The following is a 15,381-nucleotide window of genomic DNA, read 5'->3' as shown; positions in this document are numbered from 1 at the left end:
GCTGGCTGGCTTGCAGCAGATTAGACTTGGGCTATTTTGCCATAAGGAATTCTGTTTTTCTTCGTTTATTGTTTCACAAGTGCATAAAAAGAGAAAAAGTCTGTATATGTAATCAATGGTTGTTGGTTTTTTCCAGCATTCTGTGAAGAAGGGTGCAGATATGGTGGGACATGTGTAGCCCCTAATAAGTGTGCCTGCCCTTCTGGATTCACGGGAAATCATTGTGAAAAAGGTAACATTCCAAATTCTTATCAGTGATTTATCCTGGCTTATAAAATGCTGCTTTTCTTTTCCAATCAATATACAGATTTATTTGTTGATATTTATTTTTATTGGTTATTCTATAACTGAGTGCTCCTATCAGGACATGGTTTATGTAGCATACTTTGAAATCTTCCCCATGTCTAATAGCAAAATATTCTGCCGGGTTGGATTTCATATATATAGTAGTTGCATGAATGTGGGCAAATATTATAGATGGCCAGAAGCTTCTTATGTCCAATTCTGGCTGACAGAAATTCAATCGGCAGGAGCTGGGGGGGGGGGGGGAAAGAATGATCAGCTGATAGATGCATAAATGTTTTCATGTGCTGATGAGAGGAAAAATGTGGGGACTTGGATGTGCAAACTCTTGTGCATGCTTGTCAGAGAGTAAGCTTGGAAAGTTGTGCAAAATGTAGAGAATTGTTTTCAAAGGCTGCAAGGAACAATAGTGAAAGTGCTTTTGAGATTCTCTACAGTAGAAGGGCTTGTCCAGATGCTGGAAAGGAGGGGAGAAACACATAGTCATCATCCTCATCAGGTTTATTTGTCTGTTGTTTTTCCATAAATGTATTGCAGTTCGCAATAGCAGAATAGCAATAAGCCATTAAATTATACCAGGAATAACAAATTACTACAAATACAACCTACCAAAGCATTTCAATACTATGAACAAAATATTTCATAAGTGATAACAACCCTCTAAATAGATGCAGTATAAGCTATCAGAAATCACAAGGTCCTTAAACCAAATAATAAACATGCAACTGAGCACCAGTCCAGTGCCTCATAGCAGTGTCTGGTTGATAGACTTATTTATTAAAATGCTTAATACCTTAATAAACCTACTCCCACAGGCAGCTTTCCAAAACAGATGAACACCCACAGTAAATGCCCATAGGTCACACAGAGAAATTCACATTTTAAAAAACAAGAAGGCCTCCTCCCTCATAAGTCAAGCAAGATGCTGAAAATATATATGACATGGAATTGTTCTCATTAGAATTAGTATAACAACTACTACTACTAAATTATTTATTAAATATATATATACCGCCCTATACCCGCAGGTCTCAGGACAGTTCACAGGAGAAAATTACAATATAAAAACACAGAATGCATAATCCAAATACCTGTAGTTAAAACATAAAGCAATGGTTTTAGTTAAAAGCACAAAATAATGAACATATTCAAAAGAAAAGAAAACCACAAGCCAAGCCAAACACGTCCTCTCACTTGAACCTTATCATGAGGCCATTCAAAAGAAAGTAATAGACTCTTATTCTAAGAGGAGTCCCTCCCTGGAGATGATGTGTTGCCAGTGGTGGATCTCCAAGGGGCTACTGAAGTCTTTCAGGGTGGTGCTTCCCAGCAGACAGCTGACAGAATGTGGCTCTGCTGCTCTCTCCCCCGCTGCCTCCCTTTCCCCACCTCGCCCCCCCCAGCAGAAAAGGAAATGTACAAGAGGGGAGGCTTCAGATGACAACTGCTTCCCCTCAATCCCAGATGACCTATCTACAGAGGGAACTGCTGCTGCTTACTTGAGAGCTTTGATTATTCCTCTTCAGCATTTATTTGTTTTTACATACCTGCACAGAAGTTGCTTAGAGATACTTTGCACGTACTACATGGATATCTTCAAAGATAGGGTAGAAATGAAGAAAACTCTGTGGAGATAATAACAACAATTGCAATATCTCTGGGTGGGAAACAGATCCCCACCCCCTGAAATAGATGGTTATCTTTAAGGAGTACCTGGGCTACAGAAAAGTGATAATCTCCTTATATGAACTATGCAATTAAATTATTGAAAGAGAGAAAATTGGGGCTGGTTTAGTTATTTAGTCCACATCCTTTGTCTGATGCTACTGGATTATGCTAATAGGACTGGTTTGCATTTAATATATGCTAGAAAATGCACTATATCATTTGAAAGACCGCTAGTTGATCAACGTAGTTTACTTGTAGAGTTAATTGTGGGAATGCATACTTTTAGCATGTGCCCAACTTATATTTCTTTACCATATTTATATAGCCACCCATCAATACATGTTCTCTGGACAGCTTAAAGAACAGGGAATAAGATGCAATATTAACATATAATATAATTAAAATGCAAAACTAAAATCATGAAAATACAAGCTAAACCCTTTGTTTTCTAACTGCAGAAAAAATAAAACAAATTAGATATCTCAAATTAAATATATTTAAATAGCCTGAAGAAATAATAAAAAGGTCACTTTACCAAAAAGACCACAGAAAAGAAACCAGGTGGGCCTGACTGATAATCAGGCTCAAATGCATACTAATTTTTTCATTACAACACTTCTGGTGAGCAATTCCAAGGGGCGAACTGGAGCTTTGGCTTACAAACTGTTTCTTTTCTTTTATTTTCTGTTCCTTTCTTTCTGTTGTTCAGATGGCTATATTGACTTATGTGATTAAAGAAGATGGCTTAAATTGGGCACATTTTATATCCACCATGAACTCTTTTTATAGTGCATCTCAGGTGAAATCTGTCGGCTTAATATGAACTAAAAATAGATGAAACTTTACACTTTAACCCATAGTGACATACTCTTCATGCTGTAGAATTATCCAAAGAGAATAAAATGATGTTAACTGTATTCTCATCCATGGCTGGAATGCACCCAGGCATCTATTATCCTACAGAAATGCATAGTGAATGGACAAATACCTATAGTGAATCAATTTGTTTTCACTGACCTCTTGTTCATTATGCTGCATTCAGATATGTCCTTTGCAGTGGCACAGAACAATTTTTTATACATTATCTGCAAGAACAGAATATTTTCTATTGGCTCAACTTGTAATAGTCTAAACCTGCTTTAGCATCTAGAAATGTGTAAGATAAGCTTGTGACAGTTAAAAATCATTATCAAAATGCAAGTAGTTTTATTTTCTAGTAAGAATGATCAGTAGTTCATTAGCCACCCCCACAGAAGTGATGATATTAGGCTCCATGCAGATTTAGTGATTGTCAAATGCTCAGGATTTATGTTGATGGCATGTGCAGAAAACAAAGTGAAGATGATATTGGAGCTTTAAGTGAATTGTGCAAATGCATAATGTAGCATATTGCTAAGAAGACTTTACTACTAATGGTAGCCTTTGCAATTTAGATCCAATTTAATTAAACATTACAATGCAGCTGTGGACTTGCCTTTGTGTACAGCAGCTGAGGCAAGATTGCAAACAGGACTGGCCCACCCATGAAACAAGTAAAGCGACTGCTTCAGGCAGCAGGATCCACAGGGAAAGCAGATCCAGTCTTCAATGAATGCCTTGCTCACTGCCACTGCCATGGTAGAAGTGATGGCTGTGGCGTGCTCTGTGGAGGCTGGATCTGATCCCTCTTTGGAAGCTATCCCCACCATGCCTTACACTGGCCTCTTAATGAGTAAGCGTCACTGTTGGTCTCCTCCCATCTTGTTCTCGATGTATATCTTCATAGTTCCTGGTGTAGATCTCCACTCACTCTTTCTTCTCAAGCCAGGGAGGGGTCCGATTTGTGGTTCACCCCAGGTGCCAAATGTCTTGGGCTGGCCCTGATTGCAAATTTTACCTAGCTGCTTTTAAACTGAGACATCTAGTTCCTTAAGATGTTCTGTAGTGTTTCACTATGAACAATTTTAGACCAAAAAACATGTTTTTGAGGGGTTGAAGAGGTTCTGGGCCAGGGCATGGGGGACACATCCTACCAATAATTGTCCCCCCCCACCTATTTACAACCAAAAATTTTCTCTTTTCTTTATTATGCTACCCCGGAGCCAATCAGGGACCACAAAAGTCTTAACGTAATGACAATTTATATCTAATTATCTTTAGCTGCATGATGACATCAGTGAAGGCAAAGCCAGTGATTTTCTCTCACTGTTTCTGGATGGGATCAACTGGACTGCCACTTCTAATTGTGCCCCAGTTTTTCTGTGACAGTTTTATTTCAGCAAATCAAGCAGCACTGGGAAACAAACATTTTATGCTTAAAAGGGGAGGGCACTGTTTGAGGGATTTAAAACTGTGGTGAAAAAAAACAGCCTTTTCTTTCTTTTTGTTTGTTGGTTTGGTTTAGCTCTAAAAAATGCTAGTAGTTCTGGCACTGGCTTTTTAAAAACTACTTCTGCCTTGGTGTTTTGTGAAAAACATCATTTGAAAGCATGTTAGTATCTGTAGGCTCACAGACAGTCAACATTTTGCTTAATAGTATACTTCTGTCTATCATAATGATGTCTGTAACAGTGAGATATGTAGAGTTAGTTTTGTGACAGTTAACTAATTTTGAAGTTTTCTATGTCCATATAGGATAATTAGGCATTAAAGTTCTTCAGTTTCATAAGGTTGTGAGATGCACAAAAAGGAATAACAAATCTTTCATATAAAATCTGGACATGCTCATATATCTAAGCTCCATAAATATATATATCCTTATCTTGACAAGTACAAATTAGGCACTATCAAAGTCTGTTGAAATCACGAGACAGTTGTATTCAATAAACCATTTGTCTCATAAGCTAGGAAACATCAAATATTAATTTGCTATTTTCTGATGCAGTAAGAGTAAAATAAGTTGAGTTTATCTAGACTGATTCTTCTTCTAGCCACTTCATTTTTTGATATCACTTAAATGTAACAAACTTCCTTACCACAAGGAAGTGAGCATCAAAGAGATTTTTGAGATTTTTTTTTTATATTGATACAAAATCTCTTCAGACCTTGATCTTCGCTGAACAGAGAGCTCACTTAAGCACAGCAATCATTTCTTCTTTGGAAATGGACTATCTAATTTAGTAACCTGTGCAGTCAAATATCATGAGTTCTTTACTATTTAAGAAGTGCAACATCTTAAATAGTCTTCAATAGTGATTTTTTTTCTTTCAGCATGAAATATGTATTAAATACATCTTGTAGGGGCTTTCATGTGAAAGAGTGAAATTCCCTTTCTTATTTGATCGCATTGAAGAGCTCTTTGTACACTGCCAACCTAGTCTTTGTGCACTTTGGGAATGATACTCATCCATCTTTTGAATGAGACATAAAATGGAGGCCCTGAACACTTGTGGTCATTAAAGATCCAATAGAACTTAGATCCAATTCCAGCTTTGGTAATTACTTTGTGTGCCTTCTCTCACAATTTCAGTATTCACTTTTCCTCTTAAAGTGTTGTACACTGCTGCTGGCACAGAATGATAGAAACAATTTCACCCCAGAGGTAGCTGCATTTCAGTCACTGGTGAATGATTGGTTCTTATTCTGAATCCACTTACTGTGCTATAATGGGAAGGTAGTTGCAATGAACTCTGAAGCGTCGTCACACCAATCCTAAATAGGGTGCATTTACTTAGAACAACATACCATTGATTTCAGTGGAAATAATTTTTTACTATTTAATATGATTATGATAGAAATTTTAGTAGTGCATGTAACATTGTAGAACCCTAATAATGTTTACTGATATATACCAAAAGTTCTACCCCACTATTGTTTGTGGTCTCTCATCCAGGAGTACAACAAATGGATTGTATCTAAAGGTGACTTTATGCAAGAGAAGTGCTTTTGCTAGCTTGAGGCAGACATCTGTGCCACATTCCACACTGTTCCATCTGTGCCACATTCCACACTGTTCCCCCAGACCTCAAGAGATGCTTTAAGGGGGACGGGGGGGGGGCTGCATTGCATAGGGAGGTTGGCAAAAATCAGGTGCCCTGTCTTGCAAAACCACATCTGCTTACCATCTATAAGCAGTTTAAAAAACAAACAAACCACACACACCACCTGCACTATTTTTATTGCTTTCCAGTAAACAATAACATAAAACAAGCAAAATACACAAATGAACATTGTACCTTATTGGTCTGAATATAAGCCGCACCCGCAAATAAGTCACACCTTTAAAATTCAAGGGGGGGGGGAGAAATAAAGACAATACCCGAATATAAGCCGCTCCCCTAAAATTCCACACTCACACCCATTCCCTTTTACCATATATCTGTTTCAACAGTGATATCGTAAAAGCCAATCTTTGTAAGGTTGCAAATTTAAGCCTCACTTTAACTTTTCACGGTTGGAATTTGGAAAAAAGGGAATTTATATTCAGGCCAAAATGGTATATAGCTCACATAATCCTTACAATGTCTATCAGATATTACAAACGTGACACCACCACCCACCCACATGCACAATGCTGACCTCTGCTTTCAAATTCTGTAGGACTTGGATGGATCCTCTTTCCATGACTCCATGTTCACACTGAGTATGAAGTGAAGCTAGGTGTCACTATGTTAATAGTAGCAGCAGTGGTGGTGGTGGTGGTGGTGGTGGTGGTAGTAGTAGTAGTAGTAGTATACCACCCTTTATCTGAAGATTCCAGGGCGGTTCACAGAAAGAAACAAAATGAGAACACAAGATACATAATAAAACAAAAGCAAAAACAAACCAATAACCCCCACTTCCCACAAACAAATTTAAAGCCATAGAATGTTAATCAGCCAAATGGCTGGTTGAAGAGAAAAATTTAGTCTGGCATCTAAAGGTATGTAATGAAGGCGCCAGGTGAGCCTTCCTGGGGACAACATTCCACAAATTGGGAGCCACTGCAGAAAAGGCCTGTTCTCATGTTGCCACCCTCTGGATCTCCCATGGGGGAGGCACATGAAGAAGGGCCTCAGGTTGATGATCGCCGGGTCCGGTTCAGTAGTCATGACATCCCTCCCAAAACTTTGCTTTGTTAACTGACTAGATAGCTCCAGTTGCCACATTTTGTGGTGTCAGCCATGCTTCCTTCCTATATGCAAGTTGTCAGCAGGAGAAATACAGTTAAGTTCTTATGAAGCAAATTATTTTGTTCATTGGGAAAGTAATGAATTAGGATTTACAGTTTGAGACAGTGTTCGTGGTATTTCCTTTAATCTGCAAGTAAACCTACACATGGGAGCACTCCCACCACATATGACAGAAGTTCCCAATTTCCTTCCATCCCCTCCCGGATTTGTTTGCCTCATGAAATAAAACAGTTCTCTCAGAAGTGAGGGACAAGACGATTCTTAAGGTACTCTGGACCCAGTCCATTCAAAGGTCAGAACAAGCAGCTTGAATTAAACCTGACAGCAAATTTGTACCAGGGAAGCTAGTATCTGAGTGCCATACTACGATCTTACCTCCTGGTATAAGGCTGAACTCTGACAGCCAAATTCTGAAACCATTGACATTTCCAAAGTAAAATGCATTTTTTTAAAAAGCCAACCCAGTGGTGCAGTTAAGCTATTTAAGATACCGACTGTAATGATATTACATCCAGTTATCCTTTTCAGGGGGTCATGTGTATTACTTCACCTCAAAATGGGATGAGTCAATTCTGCTGCATTTTGGGGGCCTTTCTGTTCATTATGTCACAAAGACCTCTCCTGAAGACACCACTGTTTCTGGTTGACAGAAATGAATAGTAAATAATTTTGTAACTTTGTAAGTCTGAAACCCAACCCAGTTGGTACAGAATAGGGTTGCAAGAGTAATAATTCAATCCTGTGCACACTTGAGACTAAGAGTCATTGAACAGAACTTGCGTAAGATTGTGCTGTCTCTTTTTCTCTTCCACCTTCATAGTAATTAATCTGACTTTAAGGGATCTTTTAGCTTAGAAAACAAGGAAATGGAAATCCTTGCGCCACTGTCTGCAGCTCCATGGGAAGTCTTCCTGGCTGGTACACTTCTTGGAATGCCTGTGGGAGCTGCTCATGATGAAGTCCTTCCACACGTGTCCCAGGAATCATTCCAACCAGTGTGTGTGCATGTGCGGGGGGAGGTGGGCTAGTGGTGTGAAAATGCTTTGTTTCTTTAAAAGCCAAGAACAATCATCTTGTTTAGGGAAGCTTTTAATGTTTGACAGACTATTGTATTTTAATATTTTGTTGGAAGCTGCCCAGAGTGGCTGGGGAAACCCAGCCAGAGGGGCGGGGTATAAATAATAAATTTCATTATTATTATTATTATTATTATTATTATTATTATTATTATTATTATTTTCAGTCACCTTATAATGTTCATTACTAAGGAAAGTAAAGCCTAAAAATGTAAACAAAATGTTGTGGGGATTAAGAATTTGGGGGAATTGTTCATAATTTGGTACAACACAAGTTTGCATTGTTTCTAAGTAGCATTTGAAAGTAAAATGTGATGTTAAATTATTTCAGGATTGTGGGTTTGAGCCCCACGTTGGGCCGCAAGAGATTCCTGCATTGCAGGGGATTGGACTAGATGACCCTCGTGGTCTCTTCCAACTGTACAGTTCTGTGATTCTATATTGACAAAAACAGTTCACACAAATGTCATTTTCCTTTCTTCCAGTGTCAAAAGCTCAGTATGTAGCAACCCAGTGATTAATATAATTATGTTTCTTCTGCTATCACCTTTTGTCATAGACAGCTTAATATGGTCCAGAGAAGATAATACATTATAGGCAATTTTACCTTTTTAATTTTTGTCTCCTTTGTTCTACAGCCTTGTGTTTTAAGCTAAAATCATGACTGTGTGATAGCCTTATCAGTGTCAGAATCTCTAGTATTATTTATTGCCTAGCTGGCTCTAGTCAATCATGCACTTGTGCTCAGACATATTCTTACAACTATATCAGAATGATAAATGGTGATGTCTTATATGACTGATACATCGCTTTCTGACTTTAATTAAGTATCAAGGTTACCTCACTTGTATTCTGGAAGTATCCTATTACAAATGGCTACAAGTGTGCTTTGTGTCTTCCTATTGTACTGTAACGGACATGGGGATGGAGTAGACTAGGAATGTAAATGAAAAAATAAAATATAAATAAATTGAAACTAAAAGGGGGTCCCATGTTGCAGGTACTGTTGAGAATGTGTTACGGATCTGAGAATGTTGAATAAAACTGATCTAATGTATCTTTCTATCTTATCAAAAGCTAATGGTTAAGCAGTACCTATGTGGTAGAGGCAATAAACTTAAAAGTAACCTGTCTTAGAAGCTGATAATTAGAAAAGTGCATATCTTGTGCCAATGACCGCTCCCCCCTTAAAACGGGGGGCGCCCTTTGCGTGGACGCGCGCGGCCCCTAGATCTGGAGCGGCTCCATCAGCATAGGCTTGGCTTTGCCTTCCCTCAGGTGGGATACCTGGAGGTCTCCGCCTACCTCAGTTAGTTGTCCAATCCCACCTGGGGGAAGCGTTGCCAAGGAGACCAGGCCAGGTAGGGGAGGGATTACCTGCCCACACAATAGAGGGAGGATCTTACCTGGGAATCCTCACTTGGCTCCAGAGCTTCTCCCACCCTACCCACCCTCAGTTAATGTCTTATTTTGCAGGTTAACTTTTCTTCACAGGTTTTGCAGGTTAACTTTTCTTCACAGGTATGCGGGCGCTGCTACGTTAAGGTCGCTGTTAAAGGGCCGGAAAGGAATTTCCCTGCATTGGCAGGTTTCGCCTTTCCCGTAGCAAAACGTCACAACTTTGGCGGTATCAGGCCTTGGGCGGAATCCTTTAGTCCATCTTCCTCTTTGCGACGGCGATACCAGGGTTCCCCGTTAAAGGGGTTTCTGAAGGGAGGCTTTGACCGTACGCCGAAAGGTCTTCATTGCTCTCCCCTGCGGCAGCGTAATGGGGGCAGCTATCTCTGCTTGAACATATGTTCTCCAGAGCCGGCCCATCCCCCACACACACACTGGATAACCCTGATGCTCCCTAGGTCCCCAGCTGGGGACTGGGGAGGGAGAACGCCCAATGCCTGAGCCAAGGTCTACCCACATTTGAAATTTAATAAAGTTGTGGCCAATTTAATCCCATAGCACGTTGTCTTGAGTCGTTATTCTACATGACGGGGCGGGGGGGGGACCGCTCGGGATCTGGGGACTCCACCTGTCCACGCATTGAAATCTCTACTACTAGAGAAATACAGTGAATAAATGAATGATTTATTTGTAATTTTGAAACTGAGTTCCATGATAAATATATGTGACTATTTTGTTAACTTTTTTGTGAACAGGATTGAGGGGTGAACAATGCTATGCCACAAATAATACATGCTGACAACTGCCACCATATTAGTCTTATGCTTTCCTTTTGGTTTATCTCTTTCTTAGGGTCTTAAGTAGAAATCCTAAACATGTGTGAATGTTGCTTCTTCTTCTTTGCTTGTGTGTTTTATAATTTGTTTCAGAGTCCCTTTATAATTTTCTATGGATTCTTTTAGACTTTTTATCTTTATGACCAATAATAAGTACTTTATGAGTCCTTAGTGGCAGTTTTGTAAATAGGTTGACAAAAAAGAAAGAAAGAAAGAAAGAAAGAAAGAAAGAAAGAAAGAAAGAAAAAGACACTGATTTTTAAGTTCGGAAGTCTAAACAGGAGACTGCATGGTTAGGATAGTTCACGATGCCCAGACAGTTTGGTGCACAACTCAGTTCTTGAGTTTCTAGTTGGATATAACACTACTATATACAGTGGTACCTCTGGTTACAGATGCTTCAGGTTACAGACTCCGCTAACCCAGAAATAGTACCTCGGGTTAACAACTTTGCTTCACTTTGCATGGCGGTGGCACGGCGGCAGCAGGAGGCCTTATTAGCTAAAGTGGTGCTTCAGGTTAAGAACAGTTTCAGGTTAAGAACGGACCTCCAGAACGAATTAAGTTCTTAACCCGAGGTACCACTGTATTAACAATTTGATGCTTCATAAAATCCATTGAGTGTTTGTTTACATCTTGAGGAGGAGTATGTTATGCAACTTCCTCCTGATGCTGTGTGACCAAATGATGCCAACAACACAATGCTATGCATACTTGCTCAGAAGTTGGTCTCGCGGTGTTCAATGGGGCTTACTAACTAGTAAATATGTAAAGTAAACCCGTGAATTACACACGTTTGACTTGTGCACATTCAGCTTTATGTGTTCAGCAAAAAATAAAAAGAAAATAAAAAGAACGGGGCGGGCATCCAGAAAAAAGGACCATTGAACCAATTTGTTTTGACTATACATGATTTTGGCTTTAGGCGTGATCCCCAGAATGTAATCCCCACATATGTTGTGGGCTTCCAGTATACAGTTGATACTCATTGGTGTGTGTGGTATCCATTCTTTTGATCTTGCATAGATATTTTGCTGTTCTGACATACTGGGTAACAACTGCATTTCTCCAGTAAGAAAATAAAGCTCAGAGTTCATCTCTTCAAAGGCTGTTTTGATCTCCAGCTGAAAACAAGATTATTGTCTGTTTTCCAGCCTCCCTGAGGTCAGCCACTGAGATATCTCAATCTGTCTTCAGAGCATGTTATGGAGAACTGATGAAAGAAAAGGGACAGTTTGTGCCACTAAAACAAAACAAAAAATATTTTTCCTTCCTATATTTCCCTCTGTAGATATTCAGCATTATATATAAGGGGTGCTTTTTTATTCATAACTGTCCTTTCATTATATAGGCTATGATCCAAGGACAAATTGTACAAAGGAAAATATTTAACACAGTTTGGATTCCAAATAAAATATTCAGTGATATATTGTTCTTCTTTCAAGTGAAGATTGTGCCCCAGGTCCAAAGCCCATTTCAATGATGTTAAAGAATGTGTCATCCAAGGGTGATATAGTTCTGGGAGTTTTCACACAAGCTGTTCACTGTGCACAAAGATGTAACAACTGTTTCTATGCGAACTGCAGTTCGCACTCCAAAAGGCAGCAAAATAAAGATACAGTGAAATATTTTGAAGAAAAAAGAGATTTACTACAAAGTGAGTTTGTATCATCTATAGCTTTGTTCTTAAATAAATGAAGTTACCCAGCAAACCGGCTGTGCTTACGTGAACACAGTTTAATCTAGATTGCAGCTCAAACTATTAGCACAACTTTCACGTGAACAGCATATTTTTTCCAGGACTTCACTGGCTTCTGTCTTGACATGTGATTTAAGTTGCTAGTTTTGATCTGTAACACATGAGCCCTCTTCAGGTAATAATGCTCCTTTGCAAGATGCACCAAGGAACCCTGCCTTGGTGTGTGTGCAAATAGCTCCTTGGTACCTGTGCAGCTATCTAGCAATGGAGCCTTTGTGCATACAACTGTGTGCACAAATGATCCATTGCCACAGATAGTGGCATTGTTCTCAGCATATCCCTGCTCCCTTCTTGAGTGGCGTGGAAGTGTTAATGTATGAAGAGGAGACTGCGGCAATAGTGGACAGCATGGTGGGGTGGTGGCAGAAGTCAAAAGTTAAAGCTGCATTTAGCATGATGAACACTTACGTAGTCTCAGACATGTCAGAGCATGAAAGAAGTGGAGATGAAAAGGCTGGAAAATAAATACTTGAATGGAATGAATATTTATGGAAAACCTAGCTTTGTGTTTATGCACACAGATCTAACTGACTATAATTACAAAACATTTTTTGTCGCTGGAGGCCCAGGTGGCCCCAGCTGCTTGGAGCACCTTCCATTAACTTTGGCTTGCATGACAACTGTGGCTGTTCCTGAACTAAGGTAGCTTAGCCCTGTAGTTCAGGCATTGGTAGCTTCAAGATTGGATTACTGTAATGCACTCTGTCTTGGGTCTTCCCTTGTGCTTATTCTGGAAACCACAGTTAGTGCAAAATGCTGTAGCGCAGTGCGGCGTGATTCCTGAGAAGAGTGAGACACTGTTAGTTTATTACACTTTGGCTCAAAGATCTGACCATTTGCCAGTAGGTTACTGGGCCAAATTCAAGATGTTACTACTAGTATATAAAGCCTTCAACAGCTTGGGACCAGTTTACTTGAAGTCTTGCCTTACACCATATGTGCCCACTAGACTACTTTGATCTACAAAGTGCCACGTAATGTTCATTTTGCAAGAAATCTTACCTTTTAGTGTGGCGCCTCCTGTGCTTTTGAACTCCCTGCATATTAATATTAGGCAAGCAACTTCATTGTACTGTTCTCAACACCTGTTAAAATAGTGTTTTAGACAAGCCTAGCCAGAGAGGTAATTCGATTGCATATGTTTTTAAAACTGTTGCTTTTATCTGTGGATAAATTTCTTAGTATATACTGTTTTGAAAGTCTATTTCTATTGCTATTTTTAATGAATAGTTTGTGATATTTCATGTAAACTGCTTAGATATATTTTAATTAAGTGATATATAATTCTTGATAAATAAAATTATGAATATTTAGTCGACGTACTATCCAAGCAACTTGCAAAACATAAACATAAGATAGATAGATATCTGTGTCTGATGGTCTTTATATTTGTTACACATCTTCGTTACTTATCTTTATCTATGGCCTTTTAAACTGTGGGGTGGGGTATTGCTTTTGTTTTTAATTATGGTATGTATTTTTGTGTTTTTATATGGTAATGCACACAAAATCCACCCCATAATAGCCACAGGAAGCATTGGCAGCATACTAATAGCAAAACAACATCATCTTAGTTCATCAAAAGTAGAGGAGAGGAAGTAAGTTTTAACCTAGCACCAAAAAGATCTCAGCGAAATTATCAGGGAAACCTCGCTGGAGAGAGACAGATGGGGAGCCCTCTCCCTGCTCATCACCCTCTGGCTTGTAAAGAGCCTTATAGGTGAACGCTAGCACTTTGAATTGTGCTTAGAAGCATGGAGGCAGTCATTGCAGCTGTATTGGTGTTATGTAATCTGTCAGCTGTCAAGCATCAGGCAACCACTTTCTGCCCTAAAAATATAGGTGAAACCTAGTATGCTACTGTACTGCTTGATCCTTATATAATAGGCATGCAACAATTGTGGGAGCTAAATAACTGCTGAAAAATAAATTATAGCCCCATACATTTTCACAATGTCATGTTTTCTATTCTGCATTAGTTAACAGCACCTTATATTTAGCTAAAACCTAAAGCCACTATGTAGAACAAAGCCAGACAGATCACCTTTATATCCTCCTTTTGTTTGTGCTTGCCCTTAAATTGAAGGATATGAAATTAAAGCCATTTGTAACTGCTATAATATTCAAAGAACCACTAAATATACCCTTTAAGCAAAATGGTAGTCAAAGAGCCTTTTCTTTGAGTAGTTGGGGGTAGGATTTGACCTTAATTCATGCAAATGCTCAGTTATTTTACATAAATACTTTTCTAGTAAAATGCATCACAGTTGAAAGGCAATGATTATCTTCCTTTGTGTTGGGGGAAAAAGAACCTCAATAATGTATTCATATTTATGGGGTATATGAGTTATTAGTCTTTCATAATCTTGAAGGAATCATGACTGCCTTTCATAGCTGATTTGACACAGTTTATAGTTTAGGATAATGGGTGTTAGCAGTGGGAGAAAAGAACTATATCCAATTTGCAAATGATTAAATATTCCCATATGACAGTCAAGACCAAAAACAACAGCAGCAGAGCAATCTATTGTCCTGAGAAACATTTATAAAGTGGAATATATATTCTATACAGAGAATTCATGTTAAGTTAACGTGACTCTTAAAAATGTGTGTGTACCAGCTTCCTACTATTATATGTTTACTTTAAAAATGGGAACAGTGTTGTATTTCCAAACAAGCTTTGACTTAAATATATGAAATTCATGACTTGGATTTAATCTTAGGCTGCCACATTATTAACACTAGGTCCCTGAAAAAAATAGAAAATGTTCATGAATTTCTATTTATAAAAGGCTCCAAGAGGGCATTTCCTACTTCAGGATGGCTGCCTGTTCTGAAAGAGAGGTCATTCCACTTTTCAAACTGCAAATTTGCAGGGGTGGGGACTGGATCCAGGTCTCAGGTTAGCAACACATTACAGTAGAGGAACAAAGGCTAGTCTTTCTGTTTCCACTTTAGTGCAGCTTCCTCACTACTACATAATGCTAACAAGAGACTTTAATGATTGCATGCTTAAATGTCGTATTCCTTGAAGGGATATCTAAGAGAATCCTTGAGGTGGCCATCATCTGGAGATAGATTCCGAGGATGCAATGCAGAAAGATGTCACATCTTCACTCATTCAAATTCACACTACCAAGGATTTGGGGGGCAGATAACATGTTCAGGGGTTTTTGTTTGCTTGCTTTAAACAGGAAATTGATTAGGGTGAGGGGTGAGGTAGAAGGATCAGGCCATCTTCAAATACCTCC

The 15,381-nt window shown here is 39.0% G+C and overlaps 1 protein-coding gene across 4 annotated transcripts in view; it reads left to right on the top strand.

Annotated features, from left to right (window-relative positions):
* NELL1 (neural EGFL like 1) overlaps nt 1–15,381 on the top strand; it is a 374,882-nt gene that overhangs the window by 296,802 nt on the left and 62,699 nt on the right. For 3 of the 4 annotated variants that reach the window (XM_083598461.1, XM_083598460.1, XM_083598462.1), the window contains one exon: nt 137–232. The exons of the other annotated variant lie outside the window; for it this stretch is intronic. In XM_083598461.1, the coding sequence (XP_083454587.1) occupies nt 137–232 (96 nt within the window). The remainder of the gene's footprint in view (nt 1–136; nt 233–15,381) is intronic. 4 annotated transcript variants of the gene reach the window in all.

This window comes from Podarcis filfolensis, assembly GCF_964270895.1.
Source record: "Podarcis filfolensis genome assembly, chromosome: 1".
NCBI lineage: Eukaryota > Metazoa > Chordata > Lepidosauria > Squamata > Lacertidae > Podarcis > Podarcis filfolensis.
Note: the sequence above shows the minus strand (reverse complement) of the source record. Positions and strands in the feature narration are given on the sequence as shown.